Consider the following 19,002-nt stretch of genomic DNA (forward strand, 5'->3'; position numbering starts at 1 on the left):
TAATGAGAATAAGTCACAGTTTCACGATGCTTTCTCTCCCACTTTTGGAGAGAAAGAGGTTTTTACTCCTGCATCCTTTGGTCTCTTTTTCCCAAAAAACTTTTATCCGTACATCTTTTTCTTTTGTCTTTTACTTTTTCTTGCTTTTTCCACTTTCTTCCTTCCTTCCTTCTCAAACACGACTTAATAAAAATATAAAGGGTAAATTTGAAACTTCACGTAAGGAGCTCACTTTGTTTACTTAATTACTTATTTATTTTTTTGGGAAAAAAAAGTCATATTATTGAAGGACAGAGTTCATGCTTTAATAATATTTATTTTGCAATTTTTTTTTTTAAATCGTGGACTTACAACAACACCTAATGTTGCAACTCCAATAAGCCTTTATGGTCGGCTATTTATTGCTCTTGCTGCTCTTCCCATAACGCCATCGCTCAAGCTTTATCTTTCTGTTTCCAGATCACTTCCAAGCTGTCATCGTTCTTATTAAAGCAAAAATGGGATGCAAGTCATCGGAAAAGCCAATTGCAAAGCCGAAGCCAAAGCACAGAAAGGGCTTGTGGTCTCCCGAAGAAGACCAGAGGCTCAAGAACTATGTCCTCCAGCATGGCCACCCTTGCTGGAGCTCCGTCCCCATCAATGCCGGTGAGTGCACCCTCAAACTCATACATTGATTTCAATACTGCTATATTGCTACAGTTGCCATGCTTTGTTCATTTTCATAACAAATAGCAGCGGAATCAGAATTTTAGTTTAACCAAGGCAGATTTAAGGAGGCCTAAATTTAAACCTAAGAGGCCAAGGCCTCAGCATCAACATAATACACAGTTGCTGCGAGATGTTGAATTTTGTATAAAATGTTTTTCCTTCTTTGCAGCATGCTCGATAGCTGTTAATGTTCAAGGTAATAATGAGATGACTGAAGCTGCATTTGATTTGGTTCGGCAATTAAGTTAGTTCGAGAATGCATATGATCAGAATATAATCTTGAGTTTGTTTTTGGTTTTTAATTTCGATCCTGTTCAGACATTTTCTCAGAATTAAACAAGAGGTCATGGGGTTCCATACTCTGAACATGTTTCATGTTCTGATTTTTCTATAAAAGATATAATCTTGAATTTTCGTATTCTATTTGTTGCCTCCCAAATTTTGTTTAATTATTTAATTGGATGGCATGCAGCATCAGGCCTTGAGTTGTCAACAAAGGAATTTGTCACAATTTAGACATAGTGATAGAGATGGGTTATTAATTCTTTTATGCGTGGAGGAAAAAATGAATACTTACATGTATAATATTTATATATAAGTCATCAAGTGAAAGAGACTGCTTAGGACTTTTAAGTTAAATTGACTAGGCTACCCTCCAATAGTTGACTTCTTTGTAACCTTACGAATTATTATTATTTTCCATATACGCAGGCTTGCAAAGGAATGGAAAGAGCTGCAGACTGAGATGGATTAATTATTTGAGGCCAGGACTTAAGAGAGGGGTGTTCAATATGCAAGAAGAAGAGACAATCCTGACCGTCCATCGCCTGTTAGGAAACAAGTAAGCGAGAAGGAGATCTATCACTTTTCTTGTGCTGTTACATGTAGTAGAACTTTTTATTATTCTACATAAGTAAATAGAATAGACCCACCTCTAATTTAGTACGTGGGTTCCCCAATCAAATTTAAGGTTGACATGGGCTTTCTGTTGGTCAATGAAACTAAAATTTAGTTATGAACCAAAAAGGTCATGCCATGACACGAGTATATATATATATATATATATATATATATATATATATAAAAGCTTTGGTGACATGTATAAAAGGAGTCTTTTTCCAGTGTGAACATTTGCGTGTTTTAATATACGCCTCAGTCTAGCAATTATATATGCAACGTTTTCTTAGATTGAATCGGCATCCTAATTAGTGCTTATATCTGTACTGATGAATTAGATGCATAACAATATTTGAGTTGGTATCTTAGGACAAGAAATAGATTAATTAAGAGATTATTCATTGTAGAACAAAATCAAAATATTGACATCATCGAATGATCTTTTTTGGTCAACTAGGTGGTCTCAAATTGCTCAGCATTTGCCTGGAAGAACAGATAACGAGATAAAGAACTATTGGCACTCCCATTTGAAGAAAAAATTAGCCAAACTTGAAGAAATGGAAGCAGCTAATGCGACAACTCCAAGCTCAGAAAATATGGAATCTTCAACTTCCCCTAATAACAATCCCTCAACTCGCAGCTCAAGCTATGAATCGTTGCACCACATGGAAAAATCATCAGCCGGTAGTACTGATCAGTGTGCAACTCAGGGTCAGAAAAGTTGCTTGCCGAAGCTTTTATTTGCAGAGTGGCTGTCGCTTGATCATGCTAATGATGGTAGCTTCGCAAATTCCTTCGAGCAAGTGGCTTCCAAGGAAGGCTTTAATAATAATAATAATAATAATAATAATAATAATAATAATAATAATAATAATAATCAGAACTCCAACTTGGTCCAAGATTCGAGTGATACATTTATGAATGGTTACTTGTCCAATGAGGGAGCATTTGGCGGCGATTTTATTCATAACGGATTCAACAACAGTTTTGTTGATGAAATGTTGAGTTCAAGATTCAAATTCGAGGATCATCAGTTTTCCGGAATTGGGTTTGTTGATTCTATCTCTGGGGATGATGTATGTAGTGCTTTGAATATGAATAATGATGTAATGTACATATGATGTTTTAATTTTTAGGCCAAGCGGCCAACCTATGACAAGAAGAACATTTAATTACACTTCTAATAAAAATCTTGGCATCTGAAAATATAAAGGGGGCCACAAGTGATCACACTAGTTTAGCTAATTTGTTAGTCGTTTTTCTCCCTTGAAATTGTATACAATTGGAGACATGCACGCACCCGGTTGCTTGTTTCAATATGCAGAATCCAACTTGTTCTCTTGAACTGGTTCTCCTTTCAATTAAGATTTCTCTTGGTGCTCTCATTACTTATACAATAAGGCTGCAAACAAAATAGTCAAAATGATTATTACCATGTTCATATGTTATTGTTCAAATTTAATTACCATATTATCCCATAGCAAGAGCAATAATGATCAAATGTGTATATGGGGGAGAATGCATATTTATTATTCACTTCGACCTCATGTTTCTAATTTATTTGATAGGAAATAACGATTTTTGCATATTCAATCGATTCTGGTAGCATAGACTTCATAAAAATTCAAATTCAATGCCACTCATTGTCATATTGTCATTGGTTGGGTTGCTTTGCTTACCTCATGCATGTTTGGTTGGCAATGTTCAGTTAGGTGAGGTTCCCCTTTTTCTTTAGTTTTATGGACAGACCAGGGATTGCTTATTGCTTAATTGATAACATTTTACTTCACGAAATTTATTTTGGTAAACAATACACACACACACACACACATTGAAACCATCAGTTTGTCGTACTAACATTAATATAAACTACTCACCCCTACGTTTTTCATAATAACTAATAATCTTCTGGTAGCATAATTTTACAGTATTACTCTTATTTTTAAATAATTTTTTATTCATATTTATTATAAATTAAATAAATCATATAAATTAAAATTAAAATTAAAGTTTAAGTACTAAAAATAAGAAATATGTTTTGAAGTGAATGAAAATTAATAATAAGTTTTTTTTTTAATTTTTAAACATTTTTTCTTATAATAAATATTTTTATATATATTTTCAAGATAAATTATCAAGCACCCATCTCTTCCTTTAAATTTTTTTAGCACCAGAGGGAATGTTTTGGTATTATGAAAATCACAAGGAGTAGGTGGAATATATTGATTTCAACAGAAAAAAAAAATTGACAATCTCCCTAATTATCGAATAAACAAATTCAACTAATGATAGTTTTGAAAAATAGTCATTGAATTGCTTGACTAGAATGGGAGAGTTTCCCACAATATCATAAATAATTTGTGTAGCTATTTAGCGTAAATAATTTACATCATGCTATCATACTTTTTTTTTATGCACATAATACTCATCAAAATACATTAATTATAAATTATACACGTTATAAAATTTCGGCATAATTTAGAAACTTTTAAACTATAAATTCGTCTGTAAGGACTAGGTTGGCCCATAGAAGAATGGCTGCAACAGCAACAATGATCGCTATGGGTGTCCATTTCAGAGCAATCACCTGTCCAAAAGAAATAAACAAATAAATAATTGCTATTCCTTCAAAATTTCAATCTGATCTGCAAGATACTTGTGCAATTGAGAGACGCGCACATACCTCCAGCCGTGGGGAACCCCATATTGAGGAGACATGTTTACGAGTTGCTGTCAATATTTCTTCAGATATTTCTGTAAAAATACAAGAAAGATATGTAATATTATTTTCAACAATATAGTATGATTTTTTTAATGTTATTAAACGATGGATTGATCGTGTATATGTAGCTTACCTGATTGACGTTTTCTTTCAACAATTTGGTACATATGTTCAATGACTATATCTAGATCTTGTCCACGATTAGCATTCAGCTTTGATAAATTGGCCTGTGTTCTTGTATCAACATATTGCTTCCTAATATTCCCAATTATGCTTTCTGCAAACACATTAGAGATAGGAAATTTGAAAGGAAAAAAGAAAAAAAGAAAAAACAACTGGGATGTTAAAACTATATGCTATGAAGATTATATATCTTACTCCCTTCAATATTAATGAGCAGCCTAACAATTTGAGGCAGTTATGGGCATTACCGAATTTAACACAGCTGTATGGTCTTGTAATTTTGTCAATGAGGCTGATATCAAACTTCTGGAACTCCTTCTGCAAGTCTTGTAGATAATGGAAAACAAGTTTTCTTGGATATGAAGAATCACACAATGTGATGAAGCAGCCGATTCCATTCTCCATCAGATAGCTTAGTTACAAAATGTGTCAAAAAAAAAAAGAAAATGAATTAAATAGATGAAAACAGCCCGACCCTTCTGCTCAAAATGGTAAATACTTTCATGATACATACAACCTTCAATTAAAATGAATTCTTGTAATGCTAAATGAAATGGTTAAGTAATTATGTGCAGCAAGCAATGTGTATATATGATCACACAGGTTCAGATAAGCATCGAAAATAAAAATTTGACAATAATTGATTTTGTTTAGCTACAACATAATGTTAAATCAAAGTTGAACAATCATTTTAGAACATGCGAACATCTATAAATGAAAATTCTTATGTATTTAAAAGTAAAATACTAGTTGCGAAGAAGAGGAGGAGGAGGATACTGAAATGAGTGGTGATCAACACGAATGGTCATCTTCGAAGGGGCCAAGGCTCCTCTTGAGATTTCTTTGAGAATGAACTCAGCTTGTTGCTTGTAAAATGAGAAGCTGTCATGCTCTTGATTCAGGTACCTGGGCCCTCGTGCCAGAGGTAACCCATCGCTCACCCTTCCAACTATTGTCATCTTAACCATTGCTTAAAACCAATAAACGAAGACTCTGCATATCTTAAAATGGTCATATGTATATGTGTGCGTGTGTATAAAGAAGAGGAGTACTTGAGGGGGAAGTCTTAGGGAGATAGAACAGCCAAAGCGTTTTACAACATTTTACAAAGGCAAATAGAGCAAGCTAGGTGAGGGAACTTGACAATGAAGTAATTCCTTTTTGGCATGCAAACGAAGTAAGAAACCGTTTGGGGGTGGTGGAAAAAAGGCCAAAAGTTTTGTGAAGTGGCGGCAAAAGTATAACAAAGCCTTTTAAGCACCAAAAAAACATTCTTTATCTCTCTCCTATAGATACATAATTACATTTATGATCATTTTCGCATCCCTTTTTGCCCTTGGATATATAAGCTAGATCTTCGAAGTTCAATGGATTAAATAAACTTCCTTAGTAATTAAGAGGATACCAACAATGGCAAAATTAGTTGAGAAGATGGTACAAATAACTCTATAGTCCCCAAAGTTTGATGAATATTTTTCATAAATAAATAACTTAAATATTTAATTGATGAATATAATAGTAACTAATTTATATATATATATATTAATTTTATTGAGAACATCTTCATTTTGATAAAGTGAGATGTTTTAACAGACAAAAAAAATTATAGATTTCAATATATTAATAATTTTAAAAAATATTATTCCTAAAGTTTAAAATTTATATTTGTTTGTATTTTAGTTGTATCCTTACTTACATATATCTTTATTAGAGAAGATAAAACATAAATTAATAGAGGAATACTTACTAATATATAAAAAAATAAACATAAATTAATTTTTTAGAATAATTCAATCATTACATATCATTTATGTTCTGGACATGCATGCTACTTAAAGCATTCTAACAACGGGTCACCCTATGTTACGTTGAGTGTAACATACACACACTCACAGCAACAGTAACAAGTCTCGTCATTTTACTGTTGCTGTGAGTGTGTGTATGTTACACTCAACGTAACATAGCAGTGGCCTCTAACTTATCATATGTGTAGTAAATTTATAAACGACAATTATACTATATTTATATTAGAGTAAACATTTTACAGCGCACTATCTATGTATTTTAACTATTACTTGACATGCTGATGCTCTACAAGTCCGAAGTCCCGTACATTTTTCATTTTTTTTTTTAAAGGCAGAAAACTTCTTTTTTTTTTTTTTTAATTATACGAGATTAATGCTTAAATTATAATTCATATGTAATGAGATAAGTATATTAATATTTATAATTAGATAATTACTGAGATTAATTTATAAATTTTATGTAATACAATCTAAATTTTAATCTTTTTTAATATTTAAAAAATATTTACTTTATTTATATTTTAAAAAAATTCTTTATTACCTTCATTCAAATTATGGAAGAAAATTAACTCTTCCAGTACATCGCGGGGCACGAAACCAAGATCTGACAGAAAGCAACCTTTAAAGACTAACAACACAGATAAGATTGGAAGCAAAAGAATGATAAGATCGAACATGAATCCTGAAAGTGGGTCATTTTACCATAAATGACCTCCAAGACAAGGGTCAAGACCCAGACCAGGCATTATTTTTATAGACTATTTTTCTCGCTGTACTTTAACGCTAGAACACTTAATGCCTCATCCTAAAGATGACCCTATGACTGTGACTTCACGAGGCTAATTTTCCCTGACCGAATCACAATCTTTGAGAGTCAGTCAATTCAATTACCTCCACTGTTGAACAGAATTTCAATTTTCCACAGTGCTTTTGCGGGTGTTGAAATGAAAATACAGCGCTTCAGCACTTGCGCATTTGCGTGTCAAACAACCAACTTGCCACGGCAACGTGGGTGGCAATCGCATTCGAAGGAAAGAACTTGACGGCCGCAGCAATTTGACTGAGAGACAGGAGAGACTGGGTAGGACGGTAGGCTCTGCACGCACCAGGGTTTACGGAAAAACGCCGACTTAAAAGTTGATGGAAATTAAATCAAACTGTTACCCATTAGCTGAATTCGACTTATTTTATTTACGCTAATGTTAAGTTACATGTAATTTTAAAAAAAATTTGTTGAAGTGCACAGACTTAGCAATGGTTGGACTCGATTCTTCTTTAATTAAATTAAATAATGATAATCTTTTTTGTAAGTACGAATAGAATAATTAGTTGAATTTTTATTGTGATATATGGTGTATATAGAGTTCATAAATGCATTATAAGATCTTCCCCCTCCCCCCTAACGACAGCCCCAGGATAACTCACTCTCTTATCAAAATTAAAGAAATGCGTTTTAAGTTTATACAATGATTCCTTCAACTCCGCCCTTTATATGTTTTCAAATCCCCATACTTGTTTATTATTTGTGCAGAAGCTTTTTCCAGTATGCTGATTCAAGCGGAAAAAAAGAAGCAATTCCAGGGGTTAAAGTTCAACAAAGAGCTCTTCATCAATCATTTGTTGTTTGCGGACGACAGTCTAATCTTTAGTAGAGCTGCAGTGGAAGATTGCAAAAAGCTGAAGCAGATTTTTGATTGTTATGCTGCTGCTTCTGGTCAGATTTTCAGCTTCGAAAAGTCATCCATGTTGTTTAGTGGAAACGTTTCAGCTGGGCAAAGAAATGAAATAAAAGACATCTTTCAGCTAAAGGTGGTTTCGAAACATGAAAAGTATTTGGGGTTGCCATCCATGGTCGGAAGAAAGAAAGTCAGCCTTTTCAAGGAAATAAAGTTGAGAATCTTAAGCAAAATCTCGGGATGGCAAAGCAAATTTTTCTCAAGCGGAGGAAGGGAGGTTCTAATAAAAGCAGTGGCCCAGGCTGTTCCAGCCTATGCAATGAGTGTGTTTAGACTTCCTTCAACTTTATGTGATGATATACAACGAGCAGTTGCTGGTTTTTGGTGGGGAGCAAAAAAGGATCGGAAAAGTATCCACTGGACAAAGTGGGAGAGTCTTTGTCACGCAAAGAGTAGGGGAGGGCTTGGATTTAGAGACTTTGCATGCTTTAATCAAGCCCTGATAGCCAAGCAAAGCTGGAGAATAATCCAAAACCCTGAATCTTTGCTGACGAAAATTCTGCAGGCAAGATACTTCAAGAGCTGTGAATTCTTACAAGCCAAGTTGGGATCAAAACCATCCTTCATTTGGAGGAGCATACTTTGGGGGAGACAAATAATCCAAAAAGGAATGAGATGGAGAATTGGATCAGGGGACTCGGTTCAGGTATACAAGAGCCAATGGATACCAAGACCACAAAATTTTAAACCTATAGCTCCGGCAACTTTAAGTGAGGATGCCAATGTAGCAGGCTTGATAGATGCCAATCATCAGTGGAAAGAAACACTCATTCATCAGCATTTCAGCAAAGAAGATGCTGAAAAAATTCTAAAAATCCAGCTCCCAATCAGCCCCCAACCAGACCAAATCTTATGGCATTATGATAAAAAAGGCCAGTATTCGGTTAAGAGCGGATACCAGATAGCTAGGAAGATCAAGCACTCTGAAGAATCATCTTGCTCTGAAAATAGCAGTGGGCAATGGAATGTGATTTGGGCAATGGAGCTGCCGGAGAAAATAAAAATTTTTATGTGGAGGGCTGTAAAAAATCTGCTCCCAACAGCAGAAAATCTATGGAAAAGGAGAGTGATGCAGGATCCAATATGTTCGAGGTGTAAAATGAAGGCTGAGAGTATGTCCATGCACTATGGGAATGCAAACCAGCAAGGCAGATGTGGAAGCTAACTCCCTATTATGCAGAAATGAATGTGCTTATAAACCAGGATTTGTTATCTATGATGAAGGAAATAGAAAAAAGAAGAAGCAAAGAGGAGTTGCGGAGGATAGTTGCGTTGTGCTGGGCAGCATGGTATTCAAGAAACGGGTCTATCTTTGAAAATATAGAGCAAGATCCTCATATCACAGTAGCCAAAGCTGATGCCACAGTTGAGGCTTATGCAAGAGTAAAAATGGGGAAGATTTTAGCAGCAGCAAGCAACACACCAGAAAAGAGATTAAGCTGGTTACCTCCTCCGCAAGGTTTTTTTAAAGCAAATGTCGATGCGGCCATAAATGAAGAGAAAAGGGAAGCAGGTCTGGGAGTGGTGGTCAGAGATAGCAATGGAGAAGTGATAGCTGCAGCTGTCAACCGAACATCCTTCTATGGGAATGTAGCTCAAGCTGAAGCAGCAGCAGTAAACATTGGGATCCAGACTGCAATGGAAGCTGATTTGCTTCCTCTAATTGTCGAGACGGATTGCAAAGAAGTCTTGGATTTAGTCCTCCATAAGCAGAGCAGCAGAACGGAAATATTCTGGAATATAGCTGAAATTCAAAAAAAGATGAGCTCACTTAACAGCAGGGCAAAAATTCAACATATCTCTAGAGACTGTAATGCAATTGCTCATGCACTTGCTAAGATAGCCTTAGGTAGTGACATATCTTGTGTTTGGAAGGGATCTTTCCCTCCTCAAATCATGTGCTTGTTTTCAAAGCTTTGTTAATGAAAGTAAATCTTTTTATAAAAAAAAAAAATATATTGAAATTTAATGTCTAAATACTCAATTTTTGAATCAATTTTTTCTCTCTTGTCGTTGTTACTGCTATAATTTCTTTTACATGTGATTAAATAGAATTTTCGAAAAAGAAAATTTTAATTTGATAGAATTTTTCAAAGAACAGAACAGAGCACGATCTTTCAAAGTCACTTTTATATATCCTTTGGGAAATTCAGAGTTCTTCTGGCGGTTTCTGACAGTACTTTTCTCTTTCTTGGTTTACTTGGTGATCAAGCCATTAAAAGCTAAACCAGAGTCACATTATTAACTGTGTGTATTGATATTATTTGTAATCATGTAATCACACATCACTTAGTGAAGACATTATTATTCATTAGCATTTAAGCCCCGGATCATATTTGCATTTATACTCTCTAATCTCTGTAATTGTCCTCTCTTGTTACACAAAAATAAAAAGCTTCCCTTCTTGATTTTAGAAAGAGAAATTGAAGATGGGAAAAAGGAAAACGCCATTTTGTGATATGGAAAAAATGAAGAGAGGGGTTTGGTCCCCGGAAGAGGATGCCAAATTGATTCAGTACATCAAGGAACATGGCCATGGTACCTGGCGTCACCTCCCTAAGCAAGCAGGTTTTTTGTTTTTTTTTTTCATTTGTCTTTTCTTTAAAAAAAAAATCTCGTTTTGAAATTTTTATCAAGGCATTAGCAGAAACAGATCATTTGTGGGTAAAAAATTCTTGATACGCACTGCATTTCTTGAAAGTTATAAACTTTCTCCTCCAAATGCTGAGCTAATTGAAAGATGGGTTATGGTGTTGATTAGGTATTCTAAGGAGTGGAAAAAGTTGCAGGCTTCGGTGGATGAATTATCTTCGCCCTGATATTAAACGCGGTCCATTTGCTCCTGAAGAAGTGGCCACTATCATCCAACTCCATGGCTTGTTCGGTAACAAGTAATAAGCATGCATAATATTTCTCACAATTGCTGTTTATTTTTCCTCAATATTGCTTTAGATTGGTTTGTTTTTGGATTCAGCATCTGAGGACTTTTAGACTTAATACTAATGTCTAGGTCTTGAATAACTTAAAACCTTTGGGTCAAGTGGTTTTATTAACGTGGTATCGAAACCAAGCTCTTGTCTTCAAACCAGTTGCCCCAAAACAGTTTGTGCCTTGTGAAAATGGGAAGGTTGGTCTTTGCTTGTTACCAATGTTAGCCTCAATTAATTGATCAATTGTTTTGATATTATCAAAACAGTAGACACGTAAATCTCATGTAAATTTTGATATTTATCAGTTGTGTTGAGAACGTATTTTGTATCGTGTGCTTGTTTTTTCTACCCTCTTCCCAACTAATTTGGCTGCAAAATTTTACTCTTATGCGTATGTGGGTTTGATAAGAAACATTTCAGGTGGGCTGCTATAGCCTCCCACCTGCCAGGAAGGACAGATAATGATATTAAAAACTTATGGAACACGCGGCTTAAGAAGCATCTGCAATCAATGAATCATAATCTGCTAACTTACCAATCTCCCTCCTCTTGGGGACCAAGTACCGTCAAATCTGATTTCCCTTCGACCCGTCAGATGGTAAAATGTGCGAGTGCCAGGGTCGAAGCTGAAGCACCCTTATCAATTCAGTCATCATCGCTGCTCAACTCACCCTTGGTAGATAAACCTTACAGTGATATCTATCTCGGCTTGTGGAATTCAATTGTCGGAGGATCATTTCGTAAAACTGCTAGAAAATCTGGAGGATTGAGCGAAAATGCAATATCTCAAACATCTTTGCAAATGAAATTGGAACCAGGTTCGATTGTGGAAGATCAAGCAAAGGCTAACCGAACTAGTGCTTCCAGTGACACCGCCCCTGAACAAGATGACAGCTACAAACCAAAAGTCGATATGATGGCTGTTTCAGACTCCATTGGCTCTAATGAATTCACTGATTCTTCTGATACAGCATTGAAACTGCTACTAGATTTCCCGGATGACGATGGCATGGAATTCCTAGATGAACAAATGGGTAATATTTCTGATTTTCCGAACCTTTAATCCGACTGAACCCGCTGTTTTCTCTTCTTGAGGCACACAGGAAATGCTAAATTGGATGCCTTTTTTGCTTTTACGGTTTTAATTTTTTGTGTATAGTCTTGAAATCAAGTAGGAAAAAGGAAAAAGACAAATATATTAGGAAAAGGAGAACTGCAGAGGTTTTAAGATAGGGAGGTAGTGTTTTTGTTCAACTATGATCTAGGTAGGCTCTTCAAACAGATCTGTTATCAGTGCTTCATCAAGAATATAGATGCATACATGCACCAAATATATTCATAATCATGTGATGCTCTATCTGTTTATTTATTCCATTCTTTACATCAACATACCCATATTATTTCATAACCTGAGCTCAGACTGTCATTTCTTATTACGTTATGATTCAACATTATTTCAAACTTTTGCATACAAATTGTATATACGCACAAATACATCAATATGCACGCACAATAATGAACATTTTTCCAATTCTTCATAATGAATTCAAACACAAACACTAAATAAACAAATGAATGCTCAAAGGAAATATACATAGAATTAAATTTATCAAACAAGCTTGAGAATTTTAACTTCCAAAACAACTAAGGAGCTTCTTGGGGGCAGAGCCCGTCGCTCGATACTTGGCAGCCAGCTCCTCTGCCTTGAGAAGGTCTTCCCCTCTCTTAGCTTCAATCATTGCCCTCTTTTCTTCTGCTTCCTTGTGGATTAGTGCCATCTTGTTTTTCATTTTCTCTACATACTCAGCCTTCTTCTTCTCCAATTGTTCCTGCGCAATTATCATATTAAAAATTCAAATGCAGAGAATGCATTTCAAAGGAAGTTGTCAAAAAACAACTAAGGGCATGTTTGGGATTTGATGAGTTGTGGTGCAAATCTTCTATGAAATTGAAGGACTAACTGTCAAAGTATAAATTAGCGGATGGTCGGCAAACAATAACAGCCTAGTAACTCTTTAATTTGTTTTGAAAAGTAAGCCGAAGCACAACAGATGCAAACATTCCATAAGCATTCGTGGAGGAGGCAATTAAGGGAAAGTGGGGGCAACCGCCCCGACTGAATTTAAATACACTCCCTTGATCCTTGTGGACCGAATCAAGCTGTTATATGCATTACTCACACGCTCTGCCTTTTGAGTCAAAAAGTCCTTTCCCATGTACCTTTTATAAACTGAAAATATTCTATGTTGTCCACTAGTCTTCAAAAAGCTAAAGCTCATAATTCAAACAGGTAACATTTAGATTAAAAATTTTGTAGCTATTGTTGTTCAAAGTTGACTCTCTGTCCCTATTCCCTAGTCCCTACTAAGTGGTGCAAGTGTTTTCAAAATTAAGCGGAAGAAATGAGACAGCTACAGAAATAACTTGGCCTCTAGAAGTTGACATTTACCTCAATCTTTTTTAGCTCAGCTTCCACAGCTGCTTTCCGGCTGTTCTCCCATGAAACAATGGAAGATAGCTTTTTATGAGCTCTGCTCAAAATTTTCGACAAATATAATTCAGTACAAGGAAATTAATTGATAAAAGCAAAAGTGCCAAAGTCACACATGAAACAAAATAATAATAACAATTTAACCCAAAAAAAAAAAAAAACTCAAGAAAGCTAGCTCTTAACTTGTTCTCTGCTTGCGACTTCTCACTTTCTTCCCATGCTCTAATCAGCGAAATCCTCTTCTCCGTTTCAACTCTTGCAAGCACCGCATCTGTTCATTATTTTATATAAGCGACAAGTTATTTACTATAACAGGTAAAAGAAACCTTAATTAACAATCAAAATAATAATTAATATCTAAGGCTTCTTACCTCTGTTTACAGAGCCCTCTGTACTTTTTTCACCAGCAGGAGGTTCAGCCTCAGGAGCCTCTGTCAAGATTTAATTTTTGAAAAAAAAAAAAAAACCACAAGCTTCATCAAAATTAAAAAAAAAATATATATATATATATAAGATTCTTTTTTTCCTTTTTGAATAAATACCCTGTTGAAATTTTATTACCAACCGAATATTTATGATAAAGAGGATTATACATGCATCAGTAATTGCTGCTGTTTAAATTTTACTCAAATAACTGAGTTCGAGATAGCCAGAAACAGTTCAAAATAACAAAAAAGTTTTAAAAAATTATTATTTTCAAGAAATCCAAACAGGGTATATGATGAGTATGATGTTGTTTTGAAAGCTCAACCAAGGGAAAAACAGAGACAGAGAGAGATAACATACTATCAACAACAGCAAGGGCTTTGGATTCCTCAGGCTTATCCTCAGCAGGTGGAGATGGAATTACGGTCTTGTCATCGGCAACATCTTTAGGAGGCTCAGCTGCTGCCGGAGCGGCTGGTTCTGTAGAAGGAGGAGGCGGCGGCTCGGTCGGGGTTTCAGTTTCAAGCTTCTTTGGTTCCTCCTCTGCCATGTCTCTCTCTGCTCCGAAACCTTAAGCTTAAAGCAAAGCTGAAGATCTTTACAAAGCAAGTAACAAGGAGAAAGTTGGTGAATGAATGAGAAAGAAGAAATAAAAAGAGGATAGAGGTTGAAATATATATAAAATATATTTTAGTTGAAATTGAGTTAACAGTAGGTGTCAAAATATTTGAGAGCTGTGGATTTGGTACCACTACTCTGTTAATGAGTTGGCTGAGAGTGATTGGATGTGAGACTGACTCTCATTGTGATAGGGGGGATAAATGGAATACTTCCTTTATTTTGTTCACTCCCACAAGAAAATCTTATTTCGCTTTTACAAGAAATCTGTGATTGAATTGAATTATTTCTTCTGGATAAGTTCAAGGCTGGTTTGCTTCTGGATAAAAATTACATGGGTTCACTGTGATTTTCCTTTCAAAACAACAGAGCTATTCATTCTAGATCGATTGCTTTGCTTCCTTGCCTTGAGATTGTTTCCTTAACTTGAGTCTATCTTTTGACAGTTAACATACTCATATTATTTGAAAAAAAAAATGATCTATTCATTATTTGACTGGGAAACACTATTATGTATAGTTGTCTTGTCTGTTTAAATTTTGTTCCCACTTCCCGGGGGGGTTCAAAGTAACTCGAAGATTTATGTTACTCAAATTATTTCGCCAAAAAAGGGCAAAAAAAAGAAAAAGAAAAAGAAAAAGAAAAAGAAAAAATGAATTTGCAAATTGGAAACTTTATTTTATGTCATAATTATCTGAAAGACGTTTGATCAATTTGGAATCATATTTTAATGCAATATCTCTTTTTTTGATGATACGTTTTAAATGCGATGTCATTATCTCTATAATCGTGACATGTGTCCTGATCAATAACAGTACTTAGTGTCGAGGCAATTGATAATCATGTTCTCTTTAAGCCATATTATCTCCACTAAACCACTTTTTAAGTAATTATAGAAAATTTAGAGTGAAAAAATGAAATTACCAGTCGATAATCACGGAGAGTAACTTTAAAGCTAGAGGTAAAAAAAAAAAAATCAATTCTTTTAACAAAATCGCAATATAAGACCTGTGAGGGTTGGGAAATTTTAAAATTTTTAGTCGATAGTAAATTTTTTTTTTTGGTAAAAGAATTTTTCAAAAAAAATTGCCCACGATTCCACCAAAACGACGTCCCTAGAAGATTCCAAATCTCCCCTTTTGTTCGTATATGGGATTTTAAGAACGGCGTCGCATCATAAATTGCGTAGTCCTCTAAAGGTTCATCGGCGAGCACGGTACCTGCCCATGAGTGTCCAGTGAGATTAAGATACCGAGCAATAATACTGTATCGTGTTGGCGACGGAACCTTTTAGTGGGCCAGGTTTTTGAAGTGTGCTATTTATTGGATGGGAAAAGCTATTTACCCCCGACTTTAACCCCGAATCCTCGCCCGAATATTGTCAAAAACGGCGCGTTTTGCTTTGATTGCTTTTTTGCTTTGACTCCTTTTCTTTTGCTTTCATTGCTTTTTCCTTACAAGCCAATTGTTCATGCAATTAACTTGACAATTCTCACACTGAACCCCTTCACCTTAATATTAGCTTGATTGATCAAATTCTTGCATGCATGAGCATTAATAATTTACTCTGCAAGTTTTATTTATTTTTTGGTTAAAGATTACATATATGATTAAGTTAGACGGCACTCGTCATTGTTAATTTGTTACAGTCATAATTATAAATCAAATAAACCAAAACTTATTTTTATTTAACGATTTACGAAATCTATTTCATTGTAAGGCATCTCATTAGAGTCTTGAAGGAATATTTAACGATACATGAAATTAATTTGTATTAATTAAAAATAAATTTATATGAAATTATTTAGAGAGAGAGCAGACTGCCTTGAAGGAACCGGCAGCAGTGGACTTGAAGGAAGCATCGATGGCTTCTAGATCATGAAGCCAAAAGGAAGCAAAGGTCAAAATCGGCAGTGAGGGGCTTAGAGAGCTCAGTCTTGAAGGAAGCGGCAGCGGCAGTGACCACAACAGAACCAGAAGGAAGCGGCGGCGACTGTGGACTTGAAGGAAGCAGCGATGGATTCTAGATCGTGAAGCCAAAAGGCAGCAAAGGTCGATAGCGGCAACAAAGCTAGAACGAAGTAACATCGGCAACAAAGCTACAATGAAGCGGCAGCGGCAATTAGAATTTAAAAGGAAGTGGCAAAGGTCTGTTTCTGTGGTTCGACAAAAGAAAGGAAAGGAAACATGGGTTAAACGCACCGTTTTCAATTTGATCAAAATAGTGCATTTTAAATTCGGGGCGCGATTCGAGGTTAATATTCTGGGTGAGTAGCAGCGCTCTTATTGGATTCGCAATCGGTCAAATTGATGATGGCTGCATTATTAATTAATTAATTAATTAATTATCAGCTTCTTTTTTTTTACTTTAGCCGAAATTTTCTTTATTTATTGCTAGGTCATAATTAAATTATAAAAGCAACTTTTAAATGTCTGAGCTGCTCGCTTTAATTCTAACTCTAAAAAGAAATGCAACCGATAGTGGATTCCAAATCAATCTTATTATCTCTGTAATTAGGAATCCTTAGTAAATATTTTTCTAAAAAAAGTAGTGCTTTCATTCCTTTATCTTAATCAAAGCGAGCAAACACAATGGATTAAAGCGCAGTGGCGTTAATGTGGCATAAAGCCAAACTCAATAAAATCGTTGGTCCCTCTCCCTCCCTTATTCACACACCAATAATCTCAGATGTTGACGAGTTGATGTGATGGTGAAATTAGGCTTGTTTGTTCGCCATTTAAGACAGATTCATATTCTCAGAAGAAAAATAACAAACAAACAAAAAAAAAATGGAAGGAATTTAAGTTCCTTTCTTTTTCATACTTACACACTATAGTCATTAAAAAAATACGAATCATAATCATTAAAAAAATTTATAAGGTCCGAAGGCCGTTGCCCCCTGGAGCCTCTACACAGTTCCACTCGTGTGTAAAGGAATAATAAGTTGATTTAATTTGGTCTCTTTTTTTATGAAAGAAAGAGGTCGAATTCTAAAATTAACTTGCAATCAATATATTTAATTTGTGTTTGTGCATGAAGTTAGTTACGCATTAATTGTAAAACGTGTTTGTATGCTTTAAGGTAGAGCACTCGTTTATAACCACACGATTAAAGTTATAATAAATTTTTTATTATTTATCACTTTGCATGTGTTGTTGAAATTTGTACTCTACCATAGATATAATCCAACATAGTCATAGCCTTATATCTATTGTATATGCCGTTAAAAGGTTAAAAAAAATAATAATAACACGCGTGTGTGATCATGCTTCCTGCATAATCACAAAACACAACCATTAGTCAAATTAAATTTCAAGATATAATTATTAGCTATGTATGTCCATTTAAAAATTAACCACTCGAAGTGCCTAATTTGGTCGATTGGATAGACATGGATCCCATTTGATTTTTGGTTGATATTACCAAGTTGAGACAAGCTTTCTTAATGCAATTCAATATGATAATTACATGCATAACGATCAGGTTTTATGAATCTTGAATGTTTGTATTTTTTAAAACGTAAATTTGAGTTAGTGGAAAAAAACTATATATTAAAAAAAATAAAATAAAATTACAAACTCCAATGTGAATAAAACAAAAACACTATATGAAGCTTTCTTTCTTTTTTCTCGTTTACAATTAGTAAGTAATAAGTAGCTTAAAAGAGAAATATGTAACTCAATTTAAATCAATATAATCCTTTCATTCGTAGAGAGGATTTTATTTGATCTCTAAATTTTTTTGACGATTCAGTTTTAACTGACTACTATTGAAGGAAGAAAAAAGAAAAAAGCCAAAAAAGGAAAGAAAATTGGAGTACGAGCAAAAGTAAGCCAACAAGTTTGCCCGGTTATGTTGGTGGTTGTACCAGAGAGATGTTACGCATCAAACCACCAGCTGCCACGTGGTGGGCCTCTACGATGGCTACAGATTCTTGCAGCGTTGATATTTCATCGATGATTTTCAACTTGGACACGTGCTCCAGAGAATGCCAGCTGTCACTGCACGCAGTTTCTCTTTTGGTAGGTGGCGGCATATAAATTTGTGATTAGGAAAAAAAAAAAAAAAAAAAGATCTGGTAAACGTGCATGCTTCGGCAGGAGTATATCTGAAGATTGTAATAAATTTTTTAAAAAAGGGGATTCCGGACAGTAAATTATTTTTTTATTAAATGGGGTACACTTTCTTATCTCGTTCTTAAAGTTAAGCACTGTTTTTTTTTTAAATAAAAAATAAAAAATAAACCTTTCATTACAGGCTAAAAACCGTCAATAATACACGGTAACAAAAATAAAAATACAATGTCAAAATAGACTCAAATATAATATTTAGAATGGTACTTAAGGCTTAAGTACCATTTTTAGGATAAACCCAAACCTTAAATCTTGTTTACTATTGATTTTTTTCTTTATAACCGAATTGAAAAATAGTTTCATACATTAGGTCTGAACTGATTGTTGAGTTGATTTTGTTACTACTTAGTCA

At 34.7% G+C, this 19,002-nt stretch overlaps 4 protein-coding genes across 5 annotated transcripts; 2 read left to right on the top strand and 2 right to left on the bottom strand.

Annotated features, from left to right (window-relative positions):
• Positions 1–375: 375 nt before the first annotated feature.
• Positions 376–2,432, top strand: LOC18031797 (transcription factor LAF1; the record flags this gene model as incomplete). Its single annotated transcript, XM_006421842.2, has 3 exons — positions 376–645; positions 1,420–1,549; positions 2,063–2,432. Coding segments are annotated over exons 1-3 (648 nt in total), but the record flags the coding sequence as incomplete, so codon positions are not given.
• Positions 2,433–4,066: 1,634 nt separating this feature from the next.
• LOC18031892 (25.3 kDa vesicle transport protein) lies at positions 4,067–5,582 on the bottom strand. The gene is made up of 5 exons (XM_006421843.2): positions 5,288–5,582; positions 4,759–4,922; positions 4,461–4,604; positions 4,289–4,359; positions 4,067–4,192 (listed from the first exon to the last, which is right to left on the bottom strand). Exons 1-5 carry the CDS (start codon positions 5,476–5,478, stop codon positions 4,094–4,096), a joined length of 669 nt encoding a protein of 222 aa, XP_006421906.1. The 5' UTR covers positions 5,479–5,582; the 3' UTR covers positions 4,067–4,093.
• Positions 5,583–10,480: 4,898 nt separating this feature from the next.
• LOC18031967 (transcription factor MYB41) lies at positions 10,481–12,044 on the top strand. The gene is made up of 3 exons (XM_006421844.2): positions 10,481–10,619; positions 10,813–10,942; positions 11,402–12,044. Exons 1-3 carry the CDS (start codon positions 10,481–10,483, stop codon positions 12,042–12,044), a joined length of 912 nt encoding a protein of 303 aa, XP_006421907.2.
• A 332-nt stretch (positions 12,045–12,376) lies between these two features.
• On the bottom strand, positions 12,377–14,572 carry LOC18033293 (remorin). 2 transcript variants are annotated; one of them, XM_024191072.1, is made up of 5 exons: positions 14,259–14,572; positions 13,844–13,903; positions 13,656–13,743; positions 13,431–13,470; positions 12,377–12,810 (listed from the first exon to the last, which is right to left on the bottom strand). In XM_024191072.1, the coding sequence occupies exons 1-5, from the start codon at positions 14,446–14,448 to the stop codon at positions 12,610–12,612; spliced, it is 579 nt and encodes a 192-aa protein (XP_024046840.1). In that variant the 5' UTR covers positions 14,449–14,572; the 3' UTR covers positions 12,377–12,609. The 2 variants fall into 2 exon arrangements, with proteins under 2 accessions (XP_024046840.1, XP_006421909.1); XM_006421846.2 differs by having other exon boundaries at positions 13,431–13,512; positions 14,259–14,570.
• Positions 14,573–19,002: the final 4,430 nt, after the last annotated feature.

The sequence above is a fragment of the Citrus clementina genome, unplaced genomic scaffold, assembly GCF_000493195.1.
Source record: "Citrus clementina cultivar Clemenules unplaced genomic scaffold, Citrus_clementina_v1.0 scaffold_9, whole genome shotgun sequence".
NCBI lineage: Eukaryota > Viridiplantae > Streptophyta > Magnoliopsida > Sapindales > Rutaceae > Citrus > Citrus x clementina.

Coding starts and splice junctions, on each gene's coding strand:
- LOC18031892 (XM_006421843.2), bottom strand. CDS start 5,478: ATGGTTAAGATGACAATAGTTGGAAGGGTGAGCGATGGGTTACCTCTG. Junction 4,605..4,758: donor ATACAGCTGTGTTAAATTCG/GTAATGCCCATA, acceptor ATGTGTTTGCAG/AAAGCATAATTGGGAATATT. Junction 4,193..4,288: donor GGGGTTCCCCACGGCTGGAG/GTATGTGCGCGT, acceptor TCTTTTGGACAG/GTGATTGCTCTGAAATGGAC.
- LOC18033293 (XM_006421846.2), bottom strand. CDS start 14,448: ATGGCAGAGGAGGAACCAAAGAAGCTTGAAACTGAAACCCCGACCGAG. Junction 13,904..14,258: donor AGCCCTTGCTGTTGTTGATA/GTATGTTATCTC, acceptor AAATCTTGACAG/AGGCTCCTGAGGCTGAACCT. Junction 13,513..13,655: donor AAGTCGCAAGCAGAGAACAA/GTTAAGAGCTAG, acceptor AATTTTGAGCAG/AGCTCATAAAAAGCTATCTT.
- LOC18031967 (XM_006421844.2), top strand. CDS start 10,481: ATGGGAAAAAGGAAAACGCCATTTTGTGATATGGAAAAAATGAAGAGA. Junction 10,620..10,812: donor TCACCTCCCTAAGCAAGCAG/GTTTTTTGTTTT, acceptor GGTGTTGATTAG/GTATTCTAAGGAGTGGAAAA. Junction 10,943..11,401: donor CATGGCTTGTTCGGTAACAA/GTAATAAGCATG, acceptor GAAACATTTCAG/GTGGGCTGCTATAGCCTCCC.